This window comes from Aethalodelphis obliquidens, unplaced genomic scaffold, assembly GCF_003676395.1.
Source record: "Aethalodelphis obliquidens isolate GAN/ISIS:26980383/991018 unplaced genomic scaffold, ASM367639v1 scaffold4, whole genome shotgun sequence".
NCBI lineage: Eukaryota > Metazoa > Chordata > Mammalia > Artiodactyla > Delphinidae > Aethalodelphis > Aethalodelphis obliquidens.
The window spans coordinates 47,289,283-47,304,882 of record NW_020837948.1 but is presented as its reverse complement, the minus strand read 5'-3'; the positions used below and the strand labels follow the sequence as shown (position 1 = coordinate 47,304,882).

The following is a 15,600-nucleotide window of genomic DNA, read 5'->3' as shown; positions in this document are numbered from 1 at the left end:
GTAGTTGTAACTATCATTCTCTCAAAATTTGCTTTAAAAGGCTAAAAAAACCTAAACCAACTCATCACTTCAGTTAACAAGCAGTTTGTGTAAGTTCATAATATACTTAGGGAGAATTCAAGTTTAAAAAGAGTCAATCAACAGTATTTCAAAAATACGTTATTCTATCCAATAATGAATTCTATTCCTTTCCCTCCATATTACTCCACTATACAATCACTGAAAATCAAAATAATAACTTTAATTATAACTTTCACAGTATAGCTTTTTAATAAGAATGGTTATAAATACCAGGTGAGATTTTTTGCAACTCCAACATGTAAGAACTTTCATAAACAAAATAAATGTCACACTTCACTGTAATCTTGCTATAAGATACTTATTTTAGTGATGCTGATATCTCAAGATATATTTGGAATGCTGCTTTTGGAAATACACATGAACTATCATTCTATATTATATTCACAATTCATTTCAACCAGAGTTTTATCCAACTTAAGCTTTTACTTTATCACTCAGTCTTATTTAAAATATCATCTATTTTCAAAATATTTAACCTACACCAAAAGACAAGAATTTGCTGTACTGAGATTATTCAAATGAATATGAACCACAAGCCTTCAAAGTAATTCCAAAAGAAGAGTTTCAAAATTGCTTTCAATAGTGACAGTAGCACTGAAACATAATACATAGCCTCTCAAGACAGTTATATGAAAGAATATTTACCAGTAAATTCTATTCATTTGGGAAAAAAACCAACAAAACTGTTTATCTCTTATATTCATTCCCTATGGAAAAAAGCATGCCCAAAATTTACTTTTTTTCCCCATTTCATTTGAATTTTTCATTCGAATTACTTTAATTTCTGCCCTGTAAAGTAAAAACACTACAAATAAAATAAATAAAAAATAAAATACAAACACTACAAATTAAAACAAGTCCTATTTAACATAGGTTTAAATAATACTGGTAAATCTGTCAAAAAGTTCTAATTATTTTTAAATGACAGAAAAAGAATTTTAATTTGGCAGCAACCACCTAAGTATTTATAAAATCGGAAGTACTCTCACACATAGGCAATACAAATAAATCGCTTGCTCAGATGAATTTTCAAAATGTATTTTAATCTCGTTCCAGAAAGAAAGAAAATTTCTAGATACAAATACATCTCATTCAGTCACATTTTAAAATACATTCAGCAACTTAAAATATTATAAGAACCCAATATTTTCATCTTTTATAATCTCAATATATTATATATTTAATATATAATATATATGTACAATACATACAGGTAGTCAGCAGGATTACAAAGTAATTTTTTAAAAGTTTGATCAATATTGATAAATATCTTTAGACTATTAAAAAGAACTATATTTAGGATCATAGAATAAAATAAAATATGGGCAGTCCAAACCTAATAGCAAGACTGCAAATGTTCATGTAGCCAATTATTTTAAAAGATCCCTCAAGTTGGCTAGAATGCATTTTAAAACAATATTCTTGCTACTCTCAAGCAGCAGTACTTGTAGATATTAAGCATGTACAACTCCATTAAATTTAAAATTACTATGCAGCTTTCTTTACTGTAATATACAGTAGCTATTCCTTTCTGTTGGATTTTGCTGTTGTTGCTGTTTGAAGAGTGACTCGCATAGTACCAACAGAAGTGACTTTAGCTCCTTTCCCTCCTCTAAAGCATGGCTCAGTTTGAAGATTGTTCTATAGGCAGCCATTATGAATATTAACAGTACCTTAATACCATTAAGAGCAACCAATCAATAACTGGAGTCATATGAGAAGTTTCAAAGACTGATGCAGGTTTCTGTAAACCAAGGTCATCAGAAGTATTACACTTGTAGATAGCTCTCTCACATCCATTAATACAAGGAGTTAAAATTCCAACGCCACAGTATAGCAGTTAACAATCTATTCTATAATTTTAAATATTAATACCATTAATCCACCCTGAGAATACAGAGGAAGTATTTGAAACAAGATATTCTGATATGGTTTTCCTTCCTTTGTATTTGCTTTCTTCTGGTTTTTCTCAGACCTTCAAGGTACGAGTATCTGAATTCAGAGTGTGACTTCGATATCCTTTTTTGTTAACTGAGATTCACGCCACAGTGAGATACTGGTGATAGAAAAGCCCAAAAAGGCTTGTAGAAAAGAGACAAGCAGCAATCCACCAGGTCAGAAAAGACAGAAGTCCTCGAAAAAGCAGAGGAGTGAAAATGTTTTTTAAGCTGCTCAGTGCCACTGTTATTTGTGTAACAGTTACCTTCATCTTCCCATCAGCAGATGGTAATTCAGAGTAAACAGAATTGGAGGGTGGACTATTATCCACTGGCAAGGTAGAGATAGATTCTGGATAAATCCCCCAGGAATGATTACCTAGAAAATTCAAGACGCAAATAAAACGTGAAAAGTAATTCCAAAGCTCGTTATTTAGAAAAAATAAATTCTTTAACTTATATTTAAAATTAAGAACAAAAAGTTTAGTGGCACAACAAATTATTCAATGTTGAAAATAAAGTAAAATAATAATCTTTCTACACACCTGGGGAAAATTCACTTAACTTGACCAGATTATAATCTAACCTTATCAGTAGAGGTGCACATAAAAGCTAAAATCTAATTTACTTTTAATTAACTGCACTAAAATCTGGTAAAATAACAAAAACATTTTTTTTTCTTGTATAATCTATGAATCAACTACCTCTAATGGAGTGACAGGGACAGACTCTATAACTTCTTAGAATCTTTTCTACCTCTAGAATATCAGAATAAATTCTTTCTCAGAAACTCTCTCTGATGTCAATGTGAGAGATTATTAATAGCTTCCAGAAATATTTTTATCATATACTTTCCTATTTTGGATAGAAGATGTGTCACAGAATTTACAACTGAGCTACTCTTTTATGTTCCATAGAGTCCTGAAGGACATTTACATCTATCACAGTTCTACTAAAGCATCTATAAGCCCACCCAATAATGCTTTTAGTTCCTTTGGCTTCTAAATCCCCAACACTGGCAGACTGCCTGACCTAAGCAAAGAAATGATCAATACAACAATAGATTCTTGAGTAACACCACAGATGGGCTGGATTGCTTAGTGAACAGACTTACAGAAGAACTTTGTTCTGCCACTGAGAAATCTTTACTCTATCAACGTAAGTTATCTGAAGCAGAACTCACCAAAGGGTTCTGTAATTCATAAGTTTACAAGTACCTTGTAATAATTTAAATGTTATGCACTAACAAAATCTTAAATCACTCTCTTACAACATAAAATATTAAGACAAAAAGTGCTCACTCCAGTTACTCAGAATTAACCTTTAGCAAACAATTCTTTTAACATTATAAAACGATATGGGCCTGAATTTTCAAAATCAAGATGATCAATCAATGAATCAACTTCCACAGCTTAAAATTTCGTATGTTTCCTCTTAAAATTTTTAAAGAGAAAAACAATTTTAAGAGGATTATTTCTTTGTAGGTAACAAAAAGCATTATTAACTGTAGGTAGAAAGTAAAGCAACAAGTTTCCCAGTTGTCAGGGTATGCCTACCTAGAGTTTTCAAAAGCAGGGTTGTGTGAAGCAGCATGACCAGAGGAGCCACATACTGCAGTGCAATGACACAAAGGTAATAAAAGACTCGAGCGACCTGCAACCAACAACATTCTTAAGTTTCTAACACGGTTGACATGTTATGAATGAATTAAACTTTCATATAATTGTCAAACTGAATTGCTTAAGAGATGAATAATCCTTTCATGAGAAGAAAGCTAAATGGTAATAAATTTGTACTTCATTATAAATGCCACCAGACTGACTTCAGAAAGGCTCAGTTCGAAGGTTCTTTAAAATGTGAAAATATTAAAATAAATTCCTTAAAAATATTTCTTAAGTGATTAATACAAATTGGAGAAACAAAACCACTAAAATTCAAATTGCTTATATTCACTTACTATTTCACATATAAAACAAAATGCTAAAATCTCTAAAGACAGACACCTAAAATATCAAACTAAATAACAATAACACTCATATATGAGCATAAATAAAAACATTAATCCCCATTTATATTCGACTGAGGTAAAACTACAAAGTATGAAAATACATGAAAGGTAAAACATAAAAAAAGTTGTTTGAATCTTGATAGATACTTCTTACAATGAAATTTCGAGATTAAAAAACAGAGGACCCAACACCACATTTCTTCAGAAAGACACGATCAGGTTATAGGTCCAGTCCATTATAATGGTGGATGGATTCCTAGCACCTTCCTTCTCTGGAATCCCCATTAAGTTAAATTTTATGCTTCATGTTCAAGTACTTGGAATAATGTTAAAAGGAATACATTTAGTCACTAAAACTAATATTTCCTACTCTTTAAGTCATAAAGGCTATACAATATATTGTGATGTCTTTCAAATCAATTAGGGGAGTCCCATTTACCAAAAGTAGATATACCACAGCTTTGCAACCCAAACTGTATGATACTTAATGTACTTAAGGCAAGAAGGGAATTGAAATCCTTTCTTCACCTAGCACCAAAATCAGATCAAAGTCTCTGACATGTCAGTTTAAGATTATCCCATCTATTTATAGTCATTTACAACTCAGTATTTGCTATTTTTCATTTTGACTGCAGTATAAAACTTACCATTTTCTGAAGCTCAACCGTGCTTATTCGCCCTGCTTCTTTCTTCATCTGATCCACACATTTCTGGGCTAAGTTTAAGTAAGCTTGCAGGTGACTACGCATCATGGCCAACCGCAAAGCACACAGCAGGATTATTAACCAGAGTCGCAGAGTATCGAATGTAGCTTCTGTCATTCTACAGATCAAAAAGTTGATATGGTGCTCTCAAAGACCAAAATATGCTAGCATGCTAGTTATATGTGTTAATGTTCATCATTTAAGATATAGGGAAATCTAGACTTAGCTACAGATGGAGATATAAAAAGTATCCCACTCTACCACAGACTTACCTGCATGATACTTTCACTTGCTTAACAGATAAATGTATCATGAAATAAAACAGTACGAGATAAATCTAGCAGAACAAAGTAGAGCAACACTTGGGATTCTTTTCTCTAACTACGCTCCTCCATGGGGGGGAAAAACGGCTATAAAACGAAAAGGGAAGTTGGGTGCTCTTAAACTGGAGACTATGAGAAAGAAGGAAGGAAACCAGAGGAGCTTGCGGAACTATCAAGTTATCAACCCATCTATTTCTGGCTAGAGTTTTGTTTGGTTATATAAATACCTGAGTAGGATCTTTCACTCTGCTGAATTCCTGACTGGGATCAAGAATTCTGATATACTGACAAAATCAGATGTTCCCTAAAGGACTTTAGAAAGAAGAGGTAAATTCTGATGTCCTTTTGGGGTCCACAGTTTCTGCTTTGATAAAAGATAACATTGTAATTTGAAAATAATGCCTACCCCATGCCTGACTCTATTCAAAGCTCTAGCACACATCAGGCGCTTAATATGTGACTGTTGAAATGTGTGAAATGTGTGATCTGCCAGACAGGATCTGGAATTTATAGGCGTCTCCCCCAAATTCTTAAGACCATGAGGGTAGTATGGATGGCTATAAAGAAGATCAAGTGGAAAAAGATAAAAAACCTTACAACACTTTGCTCCAAAATAGGCTCCATTATCACCCCTTCCTTCTGTCCAGTGTAAGCACCTAGGAAAGGGACTAAAACTACAATATAGAAGTTGCCTGTGGAAATAAAGCTGAAGAACAGTACAGGAAACAGAAAAGGCAGAGAAGATGTGAAAGTGTATAGTTTGGTTTGAACTATTTATGAAGTGGAGGGAAAATAGGGATGGAACAAAGGCTTTATTATGTATGTTCTCTTTTGGTTTCCTTTTTACAAGGTCATGAGTGAACATGGACATAAAGCTCCAATAGAGATGTACTGTTGGTTAGGAAGCATAAAGGCATAACTTTTTTTTTTTTTGCGGTACGCGGGCCTCTCACTGTTGTGGCCTCTCCCGTTGCAGAGCACAGGCTCCGGACGCACAGGCTCACGGCCATGGCTCACGGGCCCAGCCGCTCCGTGGCATGTGGGACCTTCCCGGACCAGGGCACGAACCCGTGTCCCCTGCATCGGCAGGTGGACTCTCAACCACTGCGCCACCAGGGAAGCCCAAGGCATAACTTTTTATCAATACATTTACACTGTAATGAACAATGAGATTAAGGTATCAGTCATGTGAGACTGACAGTGCACAAAAGTCAAGACCATCCACAGCCTTGAACCTTTCCAGGGGCTTACAGACAATACTGTGCTCCCTGGTGTGGTACAACCAGGAGGCTTGACTGGCAGTATTCTGAAGGCAGCTATTACGCATGCTTTGAGGGAGACAGATAACAGGAATGAAGTGAATGGTATAAGGCAGTGAATCAAAACATATCTGCTCTGTTTATGAGGAGTTCAGGATTTAGATAACAGTCCCTAATTAAATAGTACTGCTAACTCAGATTATTTAACCAACTTCATAAGGATTTGGTAAGTTGAAATGATGGGGTATCTCAAGAAAGAGTCTGAGCTGGGACAAAATATACAGGTAAAGAACAGGCAGAAGAAATTTCTCCAAATTCCTGAAGCCATTCTAGGGTTCACCACATATGTTCTCTTCTGGTTTTCTTCTCACAAGGTTACACACATATGGACTCTGCTTGCTCACATTTTATTTTTTTGATGCCGAAGCAGAACACATGGGTGGATGAGTTTAAATATATTTCCAGACTGAAATTGCATTCTATCCATTTTTGCTTCTGACTACAAATAAAGGCCTTTGACAAACCATTTAATCCACATGACAGACGAAGAACCTGGGATGACGGGCAGCCATTTCTAACATGGACTTTGGAGTTTAAACAAAAATTAAAAATCACCTGTCTAATCACTTAATGTAATGATCTGACAAATAAAAAAAGAATAAAATGGAGCAGAGATATGACTGTAATTCTGTTTCATTTATGAAGGTCAGAAAAGGGAATGGGACAAAGGAAATAAAGCTATAGGAAGAGGACTCTAGGTCTTCATGTGCAACAAAATTTTTCCTGTTAATTTAACATACCAAGGAGAAAATTCCTTCTTCCTACTTCCTTTAAGCATAGTATTCACTACTAATCTGTACATAGTTTTGTAGGCTACAAGTGGGGAAATGAATATTGGTATAACTACTAAGTGCTTTACATACACCAGATCTGGCTGAATAACCTTAGCCAAATTATTTAACCTCTGAGTCTGTTATTTCATCTATAAAATGGAATGAGAACAGCGATCATAAATAGAGAATTACTGTAAGAATGAATGAGATAAAATATGTAAAATATCAATACCCAGCATAATAACTGGTATATGTCACAAATGCTAGTTTCCTTGTTTTCTTAATTAAACTAAGGCAAATATAAAATCAGAAAACATAATTACAGAAGTATAAAATCCAACTTCCATGATCACACTTCAAGGAAGGACTAGGAATGCTTTCAGCATCAAAGATGTGGGTTAAAAGTTTATCTGAGATTTGGTCTGGAACCCTACGATCCTTGGGATTACTTTTAAATACTCAGTGAACCTGTCAAGTTAAAATTACCATTAAAGTTTACTTGTGTGGGGGGGAAAAAATGTTATGACTTCAATGTATACTTTCTTAGTTCAATAAGATTAGGTGTTAAAAAAAAAATCATGGTCATCACCGATTCTACACTTCAAGACAAATTTGTACCAGGATCTAAAAGAAATACATAATATAAAATGCATACTGTGGAATCACTGACTAGTCAAGATTTTCTATTTTAATTTTGATGAGGCAAAGCAGTGAAAGGAACATTTATTAAGCACTTACTTCCAGCTGGTTGCATTACATGTGTTCTTTCATTTAATTCCAATGATAACCTTGTGAGGTGGATACTATTATCTTCATTTTCCAGATGGGGAAACAGAGGTTCAGTGAAGTAAAATAATCTCCCTCAAATGACAGTTTTAGTGAGGATCAGAACTGGGGTTTGAACCAGCTCTGCCTGAATCTTTTTATTACTCTAACATAGTTCCATAAGGCTAATGAGTTAACATATCAAGTATAGTTATTAATGCCTTTTAATAAATTGTTTCTATGTTACCTTCTTCTGTTAAAATACAGTTGTCTAATTGGGGAAATACGACCTAATATTTGATTAAAATGTTAAGGTTTTATTTTTAATTTTAATAGCTATGATGATAATATTGTCATGTAGAAAAATATCCTTATTTTTTAGAGATGCATACTAAAGTTCTTAGGGGTAAAAATGCTATGCCTCTAATTTACTTGCAAAACTACTTCATCAAAAAACAAAGCAAAAAACAGTGAAGCAAATATGGAAAATGTTAACAACTCTTAAGGGGCTAAATATATGAATTTCCATTTATACTACTCATTTTTTCCTCCATAATTTTCACAATTAAGAAAACAGTAGGAGAAATGTAGTGTCTTAAAAAAAGCAGAAAAACTTACAACTGTACAAGATAATATTAGTGCAAAGTAATAATCATCCAAAACCATTAATGAAGATGACAAAAGGTAAAATGATGACTTATAGTTTCTATTTTATAATATATTTTTAAACATTTCTATTAATGTTTTAAAAATAGTGTCCTAATGTTATCATTAAAAAATGTGAACACAGTAAATAACATTTTAGAAAAGTTTTGATTATATAATGAAATAAAAATTAGCCCCCAAATACCCATACTTACAAAGGGACACTTTCTTTACCCAATGGTGGGTTCATAATGTAGTCTTTGGTGATTGGTTTTACCCAGAGCAGAACCATAAATAAAGGTGCCAAGAAGTTGATATGAAGTAATGTTCTGAAAGTATTTAAGAAATAAACATAAAAATCCAGAAACAAAATACACTAATAAACTACAGAACCTTGGGACTTAAAAAATGAAGGTAGGAACTTATTTTCAGTATTCTATATTAAGGTACTATTGTCACCATTATTTTATATTTATCACTACTACTTAACACTGATTTGAGCCCTTGTAAAAATACCTCATTATTTTAATTGTTCAGAAGAGAACATTCAGATTGAGGAAAGTTAAATGACTTGCTCATGGCAATATTACAGGTTAGAAGGAGATCTAGCACTAAAATCTAAATCTGTTCACTCCTATTCTAGTGTTCTTTAACAATCTCCTACTGTATCCCTGATTTAATACACTGGTACTTAAATGATTCTCTAACTTTGCACAATCAATGAATCCAATGGGTTTTCAGTATAGGAGTCATCTTTTGATACTTTTCAGTCCAGCTAAAACAAAGTGCCTTCTCATTATTTACAAGCAAGAGACAGTGATTAGCAAGGTCCATAACACTAGAAGGCATATGGCAGACGGAAGCTACTGCAGCAACTTACTTATAAATGAGGAAACTTTCAATATGTAATGAACATGTAAAAGGTCTTAATTACATTGTTAAAATCATAAATGACTCACATTTTTATTTCTTCCTGAAGCATTATGAACATACCTGAAATTAATTTCCCTATCCTATAAAAACCAAGGAAATTTATATTTCTCCTACAAGGCAAAATACCCAATACAGCAAAAGGTTTGAGGTGTGAGATGTAATGTCATTGTTAATTGTCGTCCCAAGTTTGTATCCTACAGAGATAGATGACTGGTAAAGACTGTCCTTATTTCAGAAAGACAAAATTCTTCAGACTATTTTATTACCATGTACTGCTTTTATTACCAACCATGCTGGGGGAGCTAAACTGGAGGGTTTAAAATACACACACACACACACACACACACACACACACACATTAAAATACCACTACAGTGCAAGTGATTTATGTGAGCAAATGGCCAGATCAGGAAACCATGAACACCTGACAGGGAGAGGTGGAACTCTGGTTCTAAGCTCTGGCACTAAAACAAGTACTACTGCCTGGCCATGGGGGTAAAGAGAATGCTGCTCTTTGTGCCAGTCATGCTGCTCTCACAACAAAACTAGCTTCCCACAGCCTGCATCCGGGCAGGTGTGTGTGTGTGTGTGTGTGTGTGTGTGTGTGTGTGTGTGTGTGTGTGTGTGTGTGTGTGTGTGTGTGTGTGGGTGTGTGTGTGTGTGTGTGTGTGTGTGTGTGTGTGTGTGTGTGTGTGTGTGTGTGGCGGGGGGACATGGGGTTGGGGAGTTTGCAATACACTGAAAATAAAACTCCAAATTCCCAAAGGGAAAAATCTTAAGAAGCCACATTTTACTGAGAAGGAAACTAAACTGTGCCCCCATCCCCAACCCCAAACCACCACTAAATGCTTTAAATGTTTTTATAAAGTGATTCTTTCATCCCACAGCCTGGGTAAACCATCGGGTGCAGGGGAAGAAAGCAGCAGTATTAGGTATGCAGTGTTGCTAGGGAACACTCTAGTATCAAGGAGCAGCCCACAGCGGTTTCAGTAGCTGGTGAAGGGCCCCCTCCACCCACTCTTTCAGCTTATTTAAATCATAACACTGGGGTTAGTGGACTGAAGTGTGTGTGTAGAGAGGAGGGGGAGAATCAGGTTTTGTTTTAAAAGGAGCCATTAGAGAGACGGATGGTGGGAGAAAGGCAGGATGTAGCCAACAGCATGCTGAGTAAAAGGAGTGGAAAAAAGGGATGAAGGAGTGTGTACTGGGAGGTGAGAATAAATAAATACACACACAAAGCAAATAAAGAAAAATGGAGGTAAGGAAAAACACAAAAAACTTTCAAAATTAAAATAAAGGAAAATGACATAGGTAAGAGATAAGAATGTGAAAAGACTAGAGAATCAGCATCATTAAATATCGGCTTTTAAAGAGCAGAAATGTTAGGAAATATGATTACTCAGAGAAACTTAATGACTATAAATACATATATCAAAATGGAATATTCTCAACTTAGGCTTCTACTGTAAAACAAAAAGAGGACTTGGAAATTTGGATCTGGATATGAAATGAAGATAAAAATCTGTCACTCTGCCAAGGTGTCCACACCACCAACAACAAAAAATCTGTGACAACCACAAATAAGATAGTAAATGGGCTCTGAACAATATGCAGAGATTCGAATACAATTTCTCCATTTGAAAACTAAAATAGTAATCTATGATATTTAACACTGTACGGTATTAGCCATCCTGAACTAAAATAATCTTGCAAACAGATCAATAATATAAGGAAAACAAACATTCCTTATGTATACAGATTTACTTTCAAAACATTTTTAAATAGAATACTTTAAATAAAAAATATTAAATTATTTAAATAAAATTATATGAAATTTAAGTAAGTATTTTTAACTTAAAAATTCTGATTTAAAGAAATTTCCATAGATCCTTAGATTAGTGGCAGAGATTATAATATCATAAACATTCATCTCTGAGTTCAAAAGAACTAACATAAATACTGATATTTCCATTTTAACAGATAAAAGAGAAATTTAATAATTTAGTGGGGTTTTTTTACATAGGACTTAAAATTTAGAAGTGAATGAAAGAAGCTTGCTTATAGTAGAAAGAGGAAGAAGTGTGACATCAAATGATTATTAATTTTCAATACAATAATTTATGATTTCATTACAATAATATACCTTCATTAAGATGAAAAACATATATTTATCTGCATGTGCTTATGTACATTTTCCGCTTACTGTGTAATTTTTTCTGTTGCCAAATTCAGGGCATCCAGATGCATTTGAGCCAGCCGTAATCCAGGAAATGTCAAAAAAGCCCCAATGAGCGAACAGAAAATAGCCAGGAAAAATTTGAAAGTAAGTTTTGAAACAGGACCCCTAAAAATAAAATTTTTAAAAAAGCTGATAAACTTTTGAAGTTAACTTTCTAGAAATTTCCATTCTTCTAATCAATTACTTTACAAACCACAATAATAACAGTAATACAAACAAAGTAAACTCCTACAAAAAGACTGCTCTTATTCAATCATCCATAAAGGATTTTGATGAAGTATAAAGTAAATCAGACATCTCTTAAGCCATAGTTTTAACAATCTAACCTACATGTTCAACATAGAAAATAACATGCGATTCATAAATTTCATTTAATCTCTAGTAGAAGAGGAATTAAGTTAAATAAGAGCAAATTCAAATGAGAATTCTATAAAAGATACTTTATACAAATGTAAAAAACATGAGTAAGAATATTGCTAAAAAAGAGACAGTCCTACTTAAAAAAGAACTCCTTTCACTGATTAAAAACAAAGAACCACTTATAGTAAATGCTATTTTACCAAAAATTGAAAAAATTAAATCCGAATAATAATTAAAAACTTACTGAGATTCTAAACCTTGCTTTTCGAGAAACTGCATCGCACTGTCTGAAAAATTTGTAAACCCTGTAGGGGGAAAAAATTTACTCTTATCATAGGGGTAACACAGAATCTTTGGAAATAAAATGCTAGAAAACAGAACATCTTAAATTTTGAAATGATGAGCATAGCTCTTTCATGTGCTAATTAGTATGTCATAATGCAATAAAATTTAGTTATTAAGAGAAATAGTCTTTGAAAACATCCCTTTGATATTTGTACATTCCATGAGTATGCATAAAATTTGCATCTTTATCTGTGTGCATCTTTATCTAACATTAGCATTGGTGAAACTTATTTAACTTTAAGGAAAAAATGGGGAGGGAACAGCATTTTTGGAAAAAGGTAGCAAAAGCTTAGCTAAAAAAATAAACAAAAAAAAGATCTTAAGAATAATAAAGGTTAATTATTTAGAACATTATAGAACATACGCCTCAAACCTAATTTTAAAAACTTAACAGATATGAAATTATTACCTGTTTCGAGTCCAAATTCCAGATAGTTTTCTGTTACAATCAAGACTGCCATTGCTTTCACAAAGAAAAAAAATCCAAAGGTAACACAGACTGATCTTTCACCACCATCTTCTACTTTAAAATAGTGTGTAGTTAATGAAAATAGAACTTTGCTGCAGAAGGAAAAGTTCAGGAAAAACCACAAATAACTTTGTGGAACTTAAACACAACCATCTTTACAGGGCCTGAACTCCAATAAAATTTGACTACAACATTCATTTTGATGCTACAACATGCTTATCTACAAAGTGCCGTTTGGAAGTAAGTGAAAAACTAATGAAAATCTGAATAGTCTTCCAGAAAATAAGACATAAAAACAAAGCAAATCTAAGTGAAGTTTATAACATTTTTAAATTAATAAAAAGTGTACATACATATACTAAGCTGTAATTAGGGAAAGAATGTATTTCTACTTTATCTAACTCAAATTTACTAGGAGGTTATTACAATAATTTTATGAAATAGGTTCTCAGTGAAACTATTATGAAATAGTTCTCAGAAAAGCCAAGGTACCAGTTATCTTAGGGAACTACCTTTTATTGGGTATATTTGTCAAGTAGTTTATATTTAGAATTAAACACACATCATAGGAATCATCTGTAAATCATCCACTAATTCAAAATTTGAGAATTACTAATAGCCAATGTGTAAGCTGTGGCACAAAAACTAAATAAGCATCTAGGATCAGCATTTCACAGTATGATAAAACAAAATACTTTAAACAAGTTCCTGTTGAGTACTCAAAAACAACCAAAGGCTCAACATGCTCACCTATTTTTAAATATTTAAATTTTATATGAAAGTACTAAAGAGACTATTTTATCTGAGCCTTTCCCCCCTTAGTAATTAATCAAATCAAGAGCAAATCAGTGGATGATCCATAGCTAGAATCCAGATTTCCATTATACCAAATTGTTCTCCTTGAAAGCATAAACCCACCAAACAAAATAAGGTGCTTGGCCAAAAAAATCTAGAAAAGCAACTTTTACATTAATTATATATCAAGCATAGGAAGTAACAGCAGCTGTCATTTAGTACTTGCCAAGTGCTAAGCATTACCAATTAACTCATTTCATCCTTACATTAGCCAACTATTATCATTACTTTTCCAGACTTTAAAAAACTATGGCACAGATAGGTTAAATAGCTTGCTCAAGATCACACAGCTAGATCAGAGGCAGTTGGGATTTAAATCTAGGCACTCTGGATCCAGAGTATGTTCAGCTAACAACTTAGTATACTGCCTCTAAGATACTGTATACAGCACCTAAGCTATGTGGTAGTTAGCAGCAACACATGAAATCATTTTCAAAATAGAGCTGCCTTGACAGAAGTAAATAGTTCAAACATCCTCACGATCAGAAGTATTTTTTTTTTTTTTTTTTTTTTTTGCGGTACGCGGGCCTCTCACGGTTGTGGCGTCTCCCGTTGCGGAGCAACAGGCTCCGGACGCGCAGGCTCAGCGGCCATGGCTCACCGGCGCAGCCGCTCCGCGGCATGTGGGATCTTCCCGGACCGGGGCACGAACCCGTGTCCCCTGCAGCGGCAGGTGGACTCTCAACCACTGCGCCACCAGGGAAGCCCAGAAGTATTCTTATTAAGGAATGGATGGGCAAGGATAAGGACGCTCGTCCTTGTCCTTTGCTGCCTATTTAAAATATGCTAATATAGTTATTACCCAGTCTCTATTAAGATCCTACCTAGGATATTGGATATTAATGTAGAGTCCCAGCTGCTCTAAAGCTTACGGGCACCTACCCTAAGTAAGCCAACATGAAGGTAATACAGACAGATGACTTTCTTGCATCTTTCAAATGCAACTTGAAATAAATCTCTACTAGAATGTAAACTCCATATCAAGGATTCTTGTCTCTTGCGCACTAGTTAGAGCACCAAAAGAAGTGCCTGGCACATAGTAGGTACTCAAACAATCAGTGAACAAATTTTGCCATAGAAATAATGTTTTACATGGTAGTTTAGGTAACCTGAAACTATTAATTCTATGCTTTAACGGTAAATAGACCTTTTGAAGAATGAGATAAAAACAATTCTTTCTCTGGGATAAGATACTCAAAGTAAAAAAATAATATAGAAAAAGTTTTAATCTAAGATCTGTTTTTATCAGTGGTAATAACAAAAATAAAAATTATTTACCACTCAGGGTTATAAATTTAAAGGATGTTCTAAGTTTTATAAAGCCTTAGGCTTTGTTTTCTTAAGGCTTATTTAGAAGATAGTTCCCTCTTTTAAATGTCAAAAAATAAAATGAAGTATAAGAATAGCTCATTTTTATCCACCTATTCCTGGGGCAACGAGGCCCTCAGAAGTGTGTGATGGGAAGTGTCTTTATTAACCTCCTTTAGTCAAGCACCTCATTTTTCAATGAGTATCATCCCCCTTCCTGACTTTCACTGTTCTCACCTCAATTAATCCCACTCTAGCTAATCTCCCTTTCACACAAACCTCTCTGCTCTTTCTCAAATTCCATGATTCAAGATAAATACTCGCTAAAATTTATTTTCCTAATTACTTACTAGCAATAGAATTATTTTCTTTGGAAAAATATGTGGTCTTGTGTGCTAATTATAGATCAAATGAACTTTCATGGGCTAATCTGAAAGGAGATGCCATTTATAGCATTATTTCTCTAAAAAGAAGATTATTTTATTTCCAAGCATTTCAGAATACAATCTACATGCAAGGTGAAGGTACAATCTAAA

At 33.8% G+C, this 15,600-nt stretch overlaps 1 protein-coding gene across 11 annotated transcripts in view; it reads right to left on the bottom strand.

Moving 5' to 3' along the window:
- Nucleotides 1-1,105: 1,105 nt before the first annotated feature.
- Nucleotides 1,106-15,600, bottom strand: part of TMEM161B (transmembrane protein 161B) — a 69,251-nt gene continuing 54,756 nt past the window's right edge. For 5 of the 11 annotated variants that reach the window (XM_027100671.1, XM_027100669.1, XM_027100668.1 and 2 more), the window contains 7 exons: nt 12,842-12,993; nt 12,332-12,392; nt 11,692-11,832; nt 8,771-8,884; nt 4,674-4,848; nt 3,575-3,671; nt 2,120-2,397 (listed from right to left, as the gene is read on the bottom strand). In XM_027100671.1, the coding sequence (XP_026956472.1) occupies nt 2,120-2,397; nt 3,575-3,671; nt 4,674-4,848; nt 8,771-8,884; nt 11,692-11,832; nt 12,332-12,392; nt 12,842-12,993 (1,018 nt within the window). Of the gene's footprint in view, nt 2,398-3,574; nt 3,672-4,673; nt 4,849-8,770; nt 8,885-11,691; nt 11,833-12,331; nt 12,393-12,841; nt 12,994-15,600 lie in introns of all 11 variants that reach the window. The other 6 variants (XM_027100673.1, XM_027100676.1, XM_027100674.1 and 3 more) reach the window with 3 other exon arrangements.